The sequence below is a fragment of the Herpailurus yagouaroundi genome, unplaced genomic scaffold (genome assembly GCF_014898765.1).
Source record: "Herpailurus yagouaroundi ecotype Mexico unplaced genomic scaffold, PumYag 29, whole genome shotgun sequence".
Lineage (NCBI taxonomy): Eukaryota > Metazoa > Chordata > Mammalia > Carnivora > Felidae > Herpailurus > Herpailurus yagouaroundi.
The window spans coordinates 94,469,727-94,485,316 of record NW_024412377.1 but is presented as its reverse complement, the minus strand read 5'-3'; the positions used below and the strand labels follow the sequence as shown (position 1 = coordinate 94,485,316).

The following is a 15,590-nucleotide window of genomic DNA, read 5'->3' as shown; positions in this document are numbered from 1 at the left end:
AATCTATATAATAATGTGGTATTGCTGCAGGGAGGGACAAATACAGAGGAGGTTTCCTAGTATTAGTTAAAAATTATCTTTAATGTTTAAAGGTATTCATGGTATATTCTGTTATAATCACATTTTTTGTAAATGATCTTGAGTTCTGGGGAAACTTAGTTATATTTCTTTAAGTGTTTTAGTCTTACTTTGATTCTAATGTACATTGATTTATAGGTTCATCAAAAGAAATGTCTTTGACATAAACTAAAACTAAAATAAAATAAATTAAAACCAATCAGTTCCCCGCACATTAGATTAAAAAGCACATGAAAAAAGTGGAGAATGGTAGTGAAAAAAATTGTTTCTAACTAAAAAGGATCATTTGAGCAATGATTATACGCAGTATTAGAATTCACAGGGGCTGTTTTTATGAAAAGATATTTAATAGCAGCAGAATAAGCTTCTTCACACTGTCTAGTCTTAGGGTTAACCTCTAGTTTAGAAAGACTGCTTTCACTTGATGGGGAGAAAAATTATTCTACCTTCCCAATCTTTAGCCTCTGCTGAAGCAGTTAAAAAAAAAGGTTTTGATTATTTGAGCTTAAAAAAAAAAAATCAAATAGCTTTCCAGCAGGAGTAAGACTCCAGCAAAATAGATGTATTAACAACCTACATTTTATGGCACGAAAGAGCTCTGACTCCCTTCTAACTTTTATTTATAATAAGAAATGAGAGGTTCATTGTTTAGGATGAGATGAGAATTGGATTAGTCTTTTTACTGAGAGAGAGTTCACTTGTGTTCTGTTGTCACCTCTAGTCTGAATTTATTTATTTATTTATCTTTTTAATTTTTTTTAAACATTTATTCTTGAGAGACAGAGAGAGACAGAATGCGAGTGGGGGAGGGACAGAGAGAGAGGGAGACACAGAATCTGAAGCAGGCTCCAGGCTCTGAGCTGTCAGCACAGAGCCTGATGTGTGGCCTGAACACACAAACTGTGAGATCATGACCTCAGCCGAACTCGGATGCTTAACCTTCTGAGCCACCCAAGCGCCCCAAGTCTGAATTTATTTTTAAGCTTACGTCTGGAAACCGAGGAAGTTCACATGTCTAAGGTTTTATATTTGCAAAATAAATTCTTGCCATTTTTACTTATTAAGCTGCAGTTGTGGTTATTTCCATTTTTGGCCATAATTTTAGGCATCTCATAGTAGGAAGTTCTAATATTCTCATTTCTGCCTCTACTAGTCTATAAACTTGGTAGAGACCAGTGTATTACAGCTTGAAAAGTGTATATAAAAATGTTGATTGTAGGGGCGCCTGGGTGGCGCAGTCGGTTAGGCGTCCGACTTCAGCCAGGTCACGATCTCACTGTCTGGGAGTTCGAGCCCCGCGTCGGGCTCTGGGCTGATGGCTCAGAGCCTGGAGCCTGTTTCTGATTCTGTGTCTCCCTCTCTCTCTGCCCCTCCACCGTTCATGCTCTGTCTCTCTCTGTCCCAAAAATAAACGTTGAAAAAAAAAAATTTAAAAAAAAAATGTTGATTGTATTATGTTTTCATTTTTAGAAAGTTGAAATATTCTTACTTGAGCAAAGAGACAATAATTATTCAGTGATATTTCATTATGATATAATGATTCAAATTGAGATGGATATCATTTTAATATAATATAGTTCTTAATTTTGTAATCAAGCCATAAGTGTATGTATTATTATATGTAACATCCTTCAGCAAAGCCCAGTCCTTAGATAATTTTAAAAGTATTCAACCAAATATTAATTGGTGCTTTGATGTGCTGTCATCTTGCTACTGGCACAGAGCTGTTAATTAGATAAACTATGGCTATTGAGTGAAATTTTATGTTTCAACTAACATTTTGAATAGTTAGGTAAACCTCAAGTAACCGGGGGGGGGGGGGCCCCTTAAGGAATGGAGTGTTTTTACTTTAGTTCAATTTTGTTGTTAAATAAGGGTTTGTTTGGAATTTATAAAATATGCCAAAATATATTAGTATTTTTTTAAATGAATTACATTCAATTTTTGTTTGATTTAGTATCTCAATATATGCCAGGGTCATTATATAGTTAAAAAAAAAAACCCTAATTTTCTGACTGCTCCTTTTTGGTCTCCCTATTCTAGTTCTGTATCCTCTCTCTGAGTGATCATATGTGTTCTCTTATTTATGTAATGTTGATTTACAATCAATATTTCTGGCCCAGATCTCTCTTTCCTTCTGAATTCCAGATCCATCTCCAAATGCCTGCTAGATTCCCTTCACGTGGTTATTCCACAGGCTTTTTAAACTCAAGCTCAGTGTGGTTAAATTAAGCCCATCTCAGTCCCCAAACCTGCTCTTGCTCAGTGCACCACTACCTAGGGTGAAGAGCTGGGAATCTCTCTTAAATCTTTTCTCTCATCTATCCCTCACATATCAAGATCACCAGTTGTAATGAGTATACCAGCAAAATGTCTTTTGAATCCCTCCCTCTTCTACCCTACCTCCAGTGTTTGGCTCTGTTTAGCATCATTTTGTCTTTCCTGGATTATTGCTAGAGACTATCAACTGGTCTTCATTTAGTCAGGCAAAGCCTGTAGTCCCTCCTGGAAGCCAGAATGCAAATAAGATCAGATTCCCCCCACTTTCAACACCCTTTTCAGCCCTCAGGGTACCAGGCTCTTCTGTCTTCATCAGCAGTAGTTCTCTCAGTACCTCTCTTCTACGTCTGTATTTCAGTTAAGCAAGAGTTCTTCGATTACCAGACCTTCCCTTACGTTCAGATTTTTGTGCATTCTGTTCCTTTGCCTCCCTCCTTTGGTAAGTTGGCTTCCGTTCTTCCTTTTAGTGTCTTCTTTCTTAGGTATCACTTTCTCAACTTGTGTATGCACTGAAGCTCCTTAACCGGGATTTGGTATGTAACCTGGAGATCTCTCATCCATACCTGAAACATTTGATGACTGCCTCAGTAGAAGTACTGAGTACTGGTACTTTATTGTCTCTTATGTACTTCCATTCCTGTACTTGCTGCTTTCTTTTCCCAAACCTATTCTCCCACTGTTTTCTTACCCTCTCAGATTTTCCATTGTGATTTCAGGAGCACACATCTGCAATAAACAAACATATAAATCCTAAACCCATTATTGTCTTTACTACATTCTGTGAAGTAAATTAAGTATTCCCAGAAAAAGAATTTTATGGTTAAAAGCATCAGGAAACCCCAAGTTAGTAGTTTCCCCACCACAGTGTGTATTGTGAATTTCTAGGGTGGGGGTGCCGAGTGGATGTAGTGTGGATCAGTTTTCACACTTACATATCACATGACGTTAACATCTTCACAGGTCATTGCTTCCACTAACTAGTTTTAAAGGAAACTTGGCTTTGAAACAAAGAACAACAAACAAAAACTGAAGTTCTTTGAGTGGAAGCTGCTGCTTCCTCCACCCTATAAATTTCAGGGTATGGAGACTGCTGGTAGCCTCCACTACCTACCCCAGGGCCAATTTTAGGTCACTGCTTCTCTAGCCTCTTGTCAATATCCTGCTCCTTTGAGGCTCCTTGGAAGCTCTTTTTGAGGACTTTCGTATCCTATGAAATTCAGCTCCACCAGACATAGCAAGCTAGGTTTTTTGTTTGTTTTTGTTTTTTTCCTTACATACTGTCCCTACTGGCAACTTTTACCACCATCTTGAGGAGGAATCCAAGGCTGTGTTCTAACTCATCAGGATCACATGTATGTTTATTAGTGCTTATTCTTGATGAACTCAGGATTATACACCATGTATCACTTATCATCTCTGTGCTCTTCCATTTCCTACCATTTGTCCCTTGTCATTTACAAATTTTTCATTTGATCTTCCACCTTATTTAAAGAGCTCTCCACCCCACCAGCTCTCCAAATAATTCTAAGTAACTTCAGTATCCATGTGGAAAACAGCAAACATAAGCCTCATAGTTTTCTTTTTTTTAATGTTTATTTATTTATTTTGAGAGAGAGAGAGAGAGAGAGAGCGAGCATGCAGGGGAGGGACAGAGAGACGGAGAGAGAGAATCCCAAGCAGGCTCTGTGCTGTCAGCATAGAGCCCGACCTCACAGAGTCATGACCTGAGCCAAAATCAAGAGTCGGATGCATAACCAACTGAGCCACCCAGGCACTTCAATTCTCATAATTATCTAAACTTACTGAGATCCAGTGACCTTCTTCTCTAAGTTACTTTATATACTTGGTAAGCTCTCCTGAAGTTCTAAAGTCTCATAGTCTTCCTAGGCTTCCTTTTCCTTCCTTTCACTATGGTTGTTGTTAGCCCTTTTTGTGTTTAATACTCTTTGATACTACCATATTTTCATAGCCCCTTCAGTCTTCTTTTGGTATGTTTCCTACCTAAACTCTGAACTATTCTCACTAGCATATTCTATTCCTTCTTCTATATGTATCCATACACTGAATCCACCCAGCAAAACCTTAGCTTTGCATGTGTGCCCAGTGCAGCTCCCTACTGGTTCCCATATGTGGTGAACTGATTATTGCTGAAGGTAATCACAACCACCTTGTAGTCCAAACTCTTGCATGGCACACAAACCTCCCTTCAAGAAGTTTAGAACTCTTCCATCTTGTATCTTTGAGGCCTTCACTCTGTCTTTCAGCTCCAGTAGAGGGCAGCCAAGTTTAATTTGCATATGACTAGACTATCTCTATCTCCCTATACCTTCTATACTTCCTGCATCATGTTTCTGAGATCAGTCTTAGTGTTCTCTACACCCTAACTTGCCTTTGTTCATACCATTTTTCCTGCTTAGACTACTGTTCTAACCCTTGTGCTTCACCCACTGACAATCTGCTCTACAAAAACTCTTATATACCTTAAAGATTCATCTTCACGCCCACCCACACACCCTCCCACACTATCCCCTCTTTATAAGGGACTCCATCATTTGTGTGTACTTTAAATAGAAGTCCTGTTTTCCAGTGCTGTCAGAATTAAGAGTTGAGCAATTAATTGAAGACGTTGATTAAAGCTAGAGTTAAAATACTTAAGAAAAATACTTAGAACAGAAATACATTCATTTGCCAGTTGTCTCATGTATGACTAAGGGGTTTTCTTTGAGTATGGGTAATTGGTTGGAATTCATTCTTCCTTCATGAATTTGGAACCCAGAATGCATCCTCTATATTTCCATTTTTTTTTTCTTTTCAGCACAAGCAGGGGAGAGGGAGAGAGAGAGAGAGGGAGAATTTTAAGCGGGCTCCAAGCTCAGTGCAGAGCCCAGTGCAGGGCTCAATCCTGCAACCCTGGGATCATGACCTGAGCTGAAATCAAGAGTTGGATGCTCAACCGACTGAGCCACCCAGGAGCCCCTCCAATTTTGGTTTAAAAGAAAGAATTCAAGCCATTCATGTAGCAATCTGAGCATGGAATCCTAGATTTGTATGGTTTTCCTCCCACCATTTTTTTTGGTTTTTCCCCCACCGATTTTTTTGGTTACATTGTCCATACCTACTTCAATGATAGCTTCTTTTTCTTATGGAGACTTACTGTTATAAAGTCTTTCTGAGGCATTAAATCATAGAAATAAGAGTTATTATTTTTTTTACTTATATTTTATTGGTTTGGTTTGTGGAGTATTTAATTAAAGTAGTATTTATAATATACACATGTGGTTTGTTAACATAAACTTAACTGATGGGAAGGGAGGTGCTTCATGATCAGAATGCTGTAGACACCAGTCAGTGTTTTACTGAGGGGATGGATACTATTTTGATTAACCTGGCAAGTTGGTTGAATGGAAGTTGGTTAAGGGAGTTTCTACTGTAACGATTTTTATTGCTTATCTCCCTTTATTACAGTGTGAGCTCATACAAGGCAGGGGCTGTATATATATATATTTTTCATTTTGTATTTCTAACCTTCACCACACACAGTACCTACTATAGATATTAAGTATATATTTGTTGTATGAGTGAACAAATGCTTGTATAGGTCATACTAAATTTGAATAATCAGAAAGAATACTGCACTGAGAATCAGCTAGTATAGACAGATCATTGGCCCTGGAGCCCTCCTGGGGTTTGAATCCTTTCTCATTTGCATTTCTTGAGCAGGTTACTTTCTCCTTTTCATTTGGGGAATGAGGATAACAATAGTCTTTGGGTTGTGTGAGGGTTAAATGGGAATTTAAAGTATAGGGGCGCCTGGGTGGCGCAGTCAGTTAGGCGTCCGACTTCAACCAGGTCACGATCTCGCGGTCCGTGAGTTCGAGCCCCGCATCGGGCTCTGGGCTGATGGCTCAGAGCCTGGAGCCTGTTTCTGATTCTGTGTCTCCCTCTCTCTCTGCCCCTCCCCTGTTCATGCTCTGTCTCTCTCTGTCCCAGAGATAAATAAAACGTTGAAAAAAAAATTAAAAAAAAAAAAAAGTATTTAGCATTGTGCTTGACAAACTAAGCAGTCAACAAGTGCTAATTTTCTTGGTGCTTTTCACCAAAGAGGAGACCATGGGAATTCACTTGGTCTAATTTTTCTCATTAAGGGACTTGAATTACATAATGTATCAGTTTCTTTCTAGCTTTAAAATTCTCTTTTTATAAATACTTTATGTTTTGGACATACTTATGTAACAAATATGTGGCTATTCCTTGATTTGTCACATTTGTAGATTCTATAAAGTAGGTAATTACCAAGGTGATCCTAACTTTACACCTTGAAGAACTAATACTTTCAGGCTTTAGAACATCATTTGTTAGAGAGGTGAACTCTAATAAGTGTGAAGAACAGCTCAGCTCTACTAAGCACTGCCATGCTATCTACGTAAGGGCTAAGTAAGGTAGGAAGTAGAGAAGGAAGCTCTGAAGAGATTGTTTGGAAACATTAGCTTAGAAGAAGTGAGATAAAATTAAGCTCTGGAAACTAAATTTATGGACAGATTAACTTTTTGAACCCTAGATACACATTTGTTATAAATTTAGATTAAATAATTTTTTTTTAATGTTTATTTTTGAAATAGAGCACAAGTGGGGGAGTGGCAGAGAGAGAGGGAGACACAGAATCCAAAGCAGGCTCCAGGCTCTGAGGTGTCAACACAAAGCCTGATACCCGGCTGGAACTCATGAACCTGAGAGATCATGACCTGAGCTGAAGTTGGACGCTTTTGGATGCATAACCAACTGAGCCACCCAGGCGCCCCATAAATCTAGGTTTTCAGTTTTCATGTTGATCACATTTTCTTCCTGATTAAAAAATGGGGATAGACTGAGAAAGATGGAAATGTGACACTTTTTTGGAATGGCTCTGAGAATATTTTCCGTTCAGTGTCCCAAATTTTGGTTTGAAGAAATAAGTGATTTAGCAGAATTACTTTTAGCATTCATTCCACAGCTGATGCTTATACTTAGTTTTTATATTGCAGTTATCATTTAGTATGGAAGAAGATGAGTTCTTTGGAGAAAAAACATTCCAGCATTGTTGTGCAGAGTTCATTAGACATTCACAGCAGATAGGTGATGGCTGGGAATGGAGAACTTTGAAGGTAAGAACAGAAATTTTTATATTCTATATAAATGAAGGTTTTTTTTTTTTTACCATGTAAACCTCAGTAATTGAAACTAATATGTGAAAGCTAGTTTGATTTAGTAAAAGGCTTGAATTGAAGATGTTTTAAAACAGATGTCCATTTTATTGCTTCAACTATATATACTCATTATAATTAAGCTAATGAAGTATTATCTAGAAAAGTCCTTAGGTGACCTGCTTTAATTTAATAGATAAGAATGCTTAGCATATTAACTATCTGAATGTAAACAGATGCTTCTGTGGTGCTTCAAACCATTTATTTACACTATTAATTTTCTTAGGAAAGTACTTTTGTCCAGAGAGTGGAAAGATAATCCTGAAACCAAATCATAGTCAAACAATCACAAATTCTGAAATACTGAGAACTGAATTAATTGGGAATTTCTTAATATCATAAACACATTCCAAAACATTCTTTCTTTTGATTCTGTTTGGTAATAACAGTGTGAAAGGTCTATGTACTTATCTATTTCCACACAGACATTTAGTTAAGATTCTCTGCCACAAGCTTTTAAAGAGTTCATTGAGATAATTTTCAGAGAGGATGTTTCCTTTGCTTGATGCCTTAATCTCATTCCTAAAAAAGTGGTGATTCCTGTTTTTTTGCTTATTGGCTGTTTTCTGTATGAATTCTGAGAAATGTGAATAGTTTTGAACTGATTCCTATGATTCAGAACTAGGCCAGGGAAATCCAGGTCTTGATTCAGTCTAGAGTGCCACTGGAGAGAGAAGCCATGATTTCCTTTGGGTCATATGCCAGCTAAGTTTTCATGGGGGTTGGGGTGGGGAATGTCAGGGGAGACTCCAGCCCTATTGGACAGTTCTTAAGCCTCTGTGGCATCTCCTGCTCCAGGATAACATGACCTTATTATTAGCACCTATTATTAATCTTTTTCCTGAGTATTTTATAATTTTGTTTGCTATTCTTTTTGAGATTATTAATCTTATTTCTTCTGTGATTATTGACATATAAAAGTTGCTTTTGTATGTCAACTTTGTAACCTTACCATCACCTGAGTTCTCCTTTTAGTCTCAGTGATTTCTCTTGTGACTTCTAAGGTAGAATGAGGTCATCTGCAAATGAGGAATTTTTGTTGCCTTCTTTGTAATATTTCTCTTATTTTATGAATTGAGTTGAAAAATAAGTAATAATAATAACATATCTCCTTCATTAACTGTAGTATCATTGTTTCTGATATATAATGATTTTAGAAAGTGCTGGTTGTTTATTCATTGAATGAGTATAGCTTTCTGACCTCTTTTGACCGGTAATAATTTGATGGTTATTTCTTTGAAAGTTTTCCTTTTTACCAGATTTTTAAAAAAAGTTTATTTATTTATTTTGAGAGAGAGAGAATGAGCGGGAGAGGGGCAGAAAGAGAGAGGGAGAGAGAGCATCCCAAGCAGGCTCCACACTGTCAGCTCAGAGCCTAACATGGGGCCTGAAGTCACCAACAGCAAGATCATGATCAGAGCCCAAATCAAGAGGTCAGTGCTTAACCCAGTGAGGCACCCAGGTGTCCCTCACCAGATTTTTTTAAAAAGAAATTTTCTTTTGTCTTAAGCTGGAGGTAGAATAATAGATACTCCAGTTACCATTTCAGTGACCTGAATCGGTTAGGGAGGGAGCTGGGACTGTGTGTGTGTGTGTGTGTGTGTGTGTGTGTGTGTGTGTGCGTGCATGCATGCACATGTTGGGGGGTGCTGGGGTAGGTCTCTAGGAGGGAGATTCATAAAATAATCCTTAAATACCTGTTCGAAATTTCCTCATTGAATTTGTTGAAACTAGTGCATCAGAAACTAGTTTCCAGGATTTGTTTTTATTCTTGTCTCGCCTCTGCTTCAGGGATAGATAGGGATGGCTGTGTTTGGCTCCTTGTTTGTTGCCACTGCCTGCTGAGTTAGGAAAGTTCCCTACCCTTGGAATGAGAATTGCACCTCTAATTAAGGGCAGTTTTCTTTAATGTGGGGGTGAGCCCATAGATAGTACCAAAAGAAAACAAAACACTGTTTAGAGAAAATATAGCCTTAGGGCAAGAACTGCAAACTCAAAAGCCTTGAAATCTGGGCATGGTAACATAAAAGGGTCAAGCTGCTAGGTACAAGACAATATGGACACTGAATCCTATGGCCTGTAGCTGATCAGAGTGCTTGTCTTATTGCCAGGTTGGGAACATGGACCCAGGGGTTACCAGATCTTCCAAGAAAAGTGAAAAAGATCTAGGGGGGAGAAATCTCTAAATTTTCAAATATTGGTAACTAATTAAAAAAGATTTTTCAAAGTCAGGACCAAATCCAACATGCCGGTGATGTATAGTATGTAGGATATGTGTGGCCAGTTGATGACTTCTGGGATTGGGTGTGTGTGTGTGGTAGGACTGTGGTTTCTTACCTTGCCCTGCCTCAGTGCATGGTGTTGATCTTAGTAAAGGGGGCTCTAGGCAAAGCACATACCTTTCTTCTGAATTTTGGGATGTTAGTATTTTTGCCACTTAATTGCTGCAGTTTTGTGTTAGTTTTATGAAGTAGATTATGAATCAGTCACTTGGTTTTTTCTTTCAAACCTTACATATGTATTATATCTCATTTTTTTTGTGGGACTGTTGAGGAGAATACTTACACTGTTGTTTTACTTTATAGGCTCCAGAAGTTTATTTTTATTTTGCTAAAACATAGTTGTCTTTAAGTATAGTTGGGAAACAACAAGCTGAACATATTTAAAGTACACAGTTTGATGTTTTGATGTGTATATAGACCTATGAGCCCTCAATACATTGAAGAGAGTGAACATATACATCACCTTGTATATCCTTGTATACCTTCGTAATGCCTCCCTCCACCCCTAAAAACCATTTTTTTTCCCTGCAAGTTATATTTAAGAAGAATCTTGGTGGGGTGCCTGAGTGGCTCAGTTGGTTAAGTGTCCTACTTCGTTCAGTTCAGGTCATGATCTTGCGGTTCATGAGTTCGAGCCCTGTGTCGGGCCCTGTGCTGAAAGCTGAAAGTATGGAGCCTGCTTCATTCTGTCTTTCCTTCTCTCTGCCCCTCCCCTGCTCATGCTCTCTCTTTCTTCTTCTCAAAAAATAAATAAATATTTAAAAAAAAATTTTTTTAAGAAGAATCCTGTTTATCCCTATATAGAGCGTCTCCTTTAAGGAGTACCCATGTTGTCACTCATACCTTCAGGATTGTTTATAAATAGATTTGGCACCATCCATTTTATTTCTTAAATTTAAAAGAATTATGACGATATTTAGAGAATTGGTTAAATTCAACTTTACAGATAAGGCAAAACATTACTTCCCCTGCAAAGTTAATGAGAAGAGCAGTGTGAATTAATGAAACATATAAATAATTTAAAAATTTAAAAATAAAACAGTTTCTTAAAGTCATCAAAGTAGTTTCAATTTTTATATTTTAAAGGTATGTGGAATAGGGAGAATAGTTCTAAGTCATTATTTTTCAGTGGAATGCATGCTCTTGGCATCTGGACAGGACTGTTCTTGTTTCCGTACCCCCAACATTTACAAACCTGTCAGGGAGGTGGTACACTCTTGTTGAGAGCCATTGTTTAACAGAATGTTTTGTCAGATATTAAAGATACAATTTAAGAGCATTAACTTTAGGCTTAAACATGGCTATAAATCCTTCCTTTACCCTTTACTAGCTGGATTTTGGCCAAGTTAGTTAACGTCTCCAAACTTCTTTTCTTTAAAAAAAAATTTTTTTTAATGTTTATGCATTTTTGAGAGACAAAGAGTGTGAGTTGGGGAGGAACAGAGAGAGAGGGAGACACAGAATCTGAGGTAGGCTCCAGGCTCTGAGCTGTCAGCACAGAGCCCGATGCAGGGCTCAAACCCACAAACTGTGAGATCATGGCCTGAGCCGAAGTCAGACGCTTAACCAACTGAGCCACCTACGTACCCTTTATTTTCTTTTTTTGTAAGATAGGAATAAAAATAATACCCACCATACAACATCGTAGTTGTGTAGATTAAATGAGATTTACATTCAAAGAGTTTAGCACTGTTTCTGGCACATGAAAAGCCAAATTATGGTTATAATTTTTAGCTAGTTGTTTGAAATTTTCAGTGTCTTTTATTACAGAAATAATGCTATAAATGAAATTGCAGTTAACTTTTCACAAAGTTCTGTTTAAGTGTATTTAGCACCAACTGTACTGGCCTTGGTATATTATTCTGAGTCTTCTAGGATAAGGAAGAGCAAAAGATGGCAAATAACAATGAATGCAACAGCTTGAAAGACAAGTATCTTCAAAATCCAAGAGTTCATAAAAGAGAAAGAGAGACAGAGAGAGAAAATGATAGAATGAACAGACACAGGAGAGAATAGAGTAGAAGAGTCTCCATTGAACATTATTGGGAGAATCTAGGACATCAAGATTTTTGTTAGAAAATTATTAGTCAAAAGGAAAGAGATAAACATTTATCTTACTTTTTGTGTATGATCTAATTTCATGGTAACTAAATAGACTAATGTGATAAGGGAACTTTTATTTTTTCAAAATTCCATCTAATAAACATAGAAATGATGGTAGAATTAGAAAATCATTACTTTTCAATGTCTAATGAAATGAATTAAGTGATAGTAATCACTGGATGAAACTATTAGGTGAAAAGTTGATGGGGAATTTCGAAAGGAGGGAGGGATTGATCACGTGAACCTAGTGATTAGTTATGACATTACTAAAAATAGTGCATCCAGATATGATATACTTGCTGAAGTTTTTTTTTTTTAATGTTTATTTATTTTTGAGAGAGAGAGAGAGAGCAAGCAGGGAGGGACAAAGAGAGGGGGAAGACCAGAATTGGAAGCACGCTTCAGGCTCTCAGCTGTCAGCACAGAGCGTGACACAGGACTCGAACTAACGAGGCTTCGAGCTGTGAGATCATGACCTGAGCTGAAGTTGGCTGCCCAACCAACTGAGCCACCCAGGCGCCCCATACTTGCTGAAGTTTTATAACTTGAATCACAGAGCACAGTCCATGAAATATTCTTGCTCAAAATGTTGAGCCTGAATAGAAATCGATTAAAGAAGTCAGTTGATAGAGAACCAAGTTAATTGATATCACAGGAAACAAATAGGGAAACACAGAAATCTAAAGGACAGCTGATCCAATTTCCTTAAAAATTTAATGGTTGGATAAAGAAGTGAAGAGAGGATTGCATCTCTATCTAGCAAGTTTGTTATTAAAATATCCTTTCTGGGCAGTGACCAGTAAGTGGTCCCCATGTGCAAGACTAGTATGTAGCTTAGGTCATATGTGAGTCACTATGGGACAGTGACGACCACCAGCCTGGTTCAGGGTCACAGGTCCACTGACCATGCACTTGGATGTTTTGACAGTGTCAACTTGCTATGAAAGTTTCTAAGTCTTTACTTTTCTTTTCTGAATTTATCGTTTTGACGTATGGCAAAGAGTGTGAGGATTTTGATAATAGTTTTTGGACTAACAATAATCAGTACATGAACAGACACCAGTTCAGACCACACTTGGAGCAGCACTACTCTAGAATTCAAAAATTCAAGACACATAACCTAATGTAATTTGTGATCTTGACTCAAACAAATCAACTGTAAAAGGGCCTTTTTAAAGATAGGGATATTTGATTATGGAATAAAGTATAAAATGATACCAGTTTAGCTTAGCAAAATAAAAAACAAACCAGGGATAGATGAAACAAATGAGGCAAAATCTTAATATGTATTGAGTATGGGTAATGTATATATAGCTTTGAATTTGGTACTATTTTGTCTACTTTTATGTAGGTTCCATATATGCTTCCTTTTCTTCTATCTTGTCATAATTTACTCTTTACCCTAAACTTTGTTAGTAATTACTGTTCTTAGCCTTATCTTAGATTTAGACCCCCTTTGGGGATTTGTGCAGAGTTTAAAACTTCAAAGAAACTTACCTTCTAAATTTTTTGTTTTTCTGTTTTTACCTGCTAGAGAGGAATACATTAGTTTAGGACCTCAGTTCTGTGATTTGACCTTTCACAGGTTATTGATAAAATAATTTCCTGTGGGTTTCCAACTTTCTTCTCTCACTTTTGTATAACAAAAATAGCAAGAGAGATATTCAGATACTGCAGACAAAATACCATTCTACCTAATCTTGAGATTGGATTTTATACGGTTAATACTATTTTATATGTTATTGTTGAAGAAGAACTAAAGGGCCTCCCCACCAACATTAATTCCCATCTCTCGTTAAACCTGCTTGATTATATTTTGAAATTTACATAGCAACACACTAGAAATATTTTAATTACTTTCTTTATAGCTCAGGAATAGTTGATTGAAAGGGCTTATTTCCTAATTTAGATAGAGTAAAATTTTGCAATTTCATTTTCTTCTTAGAAATTTAAACTGATTTTTGGGACACCTGGTTGGCTCATTTGGTGAAGTGTCCAACTTCAGCTCAGGTCATGATCTTGCAGTTCTGTGGGTTTGAGCCCCTCATGAGGCTCTGTGCTAACAGCTCAGAGCCTGGAGCCTGCTTTGGATTCTGTGTCTCCTTCTCTTTCTTCCCCTCCCCCACTCATGCTCTGTCTGTCTCTCAAAAATAAATAAATAAACATTAAAAAATTTTTAAAAATTTTAAACTGATTTTTTTTTAATATATTAAATTTATTGTCGGGGCGCCTGGGTGGCGCAGTCGGTTAAGCGTCCGACTTCAGCCAGGTCACGATCTCGCGGTCCGTGAGTTCGAGCCCCGCGTCGGGCTCTGGGCTGATGGCTCAGAGCCTGGATCCTGCTTCCCATTCTGTGTCTCCCTCTCTCTCTGCCCCTCCCCCATTCATGCTCTGTCTCTCTCTGTCCCAAAAATTAAAAAAAAAAAAAAAAAGTTGAAAAAAAAATAAATTTATTGTCAAATTGGTTTCCATACAACACCCAGTGCTCATCCCAAAATGTGCCTTCCTCAATACCCATCACCCACCCTCCCCTCCCTCCCACCCCCCACCAACCCTCAGTTTGTTCTCAGTTTTTAACAGTCTCTTATGTTTTGGCTCTCTCCCACTCTAACCTCTTTTTTTTTTTTTTCCCTTCCCCCATGGGTTTCTGTTAAGTTTCTTAGGATCCACATAAGAGTGAAACCATATGGTATCTGTCTTTCTCTGTATGGCTTATTTGACTTAGCATCACACTCTCCAGTTCCATCCACGTTGCTACAAAAGGCCATATTTCATTTTTTCTCATTGCCACGTAGTATTCCATTGTGTATATAAACCACAATTTCTTTATCCATTCATCAGTTGATGGACATTTAGGCTCTTTCCATAATTTGGCTATTGTTGAGAGTGCTGCTATGAACATTGGGGTACAAGTGCCCCTATGCATCAGTACTCCTGTATCCCTTGGATAAATTCCTAGCAGTGCTATTGCTGGTCATAGGGTAGGTCTATTTTTAATTTTCTGAGGAACCTCCACACTGCTTTCCAGAGCGGCTGCACCAATTTGCATTCCCACCAACAGTGCAAGAGGGTTCCCGTTTCTCCACATCCTCTCCAGCATCTATAGTCTCCTGATTTGTTCATTTTGGCCACGCTGACTGGCGTGAGGTGATATCTGAGTGTGGTTTTGATTTGTATTTCCCTGATAAGGAGCGACGTTGAACATCTTTTCATGTGCCTGTTGGCCATCTGGATGTCTTCTTTAGAGAAGTGTCTATTCGTGTCTTCTGCCCATTTCTTCACTGGGTTATTTGTTTTTCGGGTGTGGAGTTTGGTGAGCTCTTTATAGATTTTGGATACTAGCCCTTTGTCCGATATGTCATTTGCAAATATCTTTTCCCATTCCGTTGGTTGCCTTTTAGTTTTGTTGGTTGTTTCCTTTGCTGTGCAGAAGCTTTTTATCTTCATAAGGTCCCAGTAGTTCACTTTTGCTTTTAATTCCCTTGCCTTTGGGGATGTGTTGAGTAAGAGATTGCTACGGCTGAGGTCAGAGAGGTGTTTTCCTGCTTTCTCCTCTAAGGTTTTGATGGTTTCCTGTCTCACATTCAGGTCTTTTATCCATTTTGAG

At 37.8% G+C, this 15,590-nt stretch overlaps 1 protein-coding gene across 10 annotated transcripts in view; it reads left to right on the top strand.

The window, feature by feature from the left end:
- The window catches only part of ATG10 (autophagy related 10), a 267,932-nt gene that overhangs the window by 14,075 nt on the left and 238,267 nt on the right, over nucleotides 1–15,590 (top strand). For all 10 annotated transcript variants that reach the window (XR_005782828.1, XR_005782863.1, XM_040449437.1 and 7 more), the window contains one exon: nucleotides 7,380–7,499. Coding sequence is in view for 8 of the 10 variants with exons in the window: in XM_040449420.1 (XP_040305354.1) it covers nucleotides 7,380–7,499 (120 nt within the window). In the remaining 2 variants the exon portion in view is untranslated. The remainder of the gene's footprint in view (nucleotides 1–7,379; nucleotides 7,500–15,590) is intronic.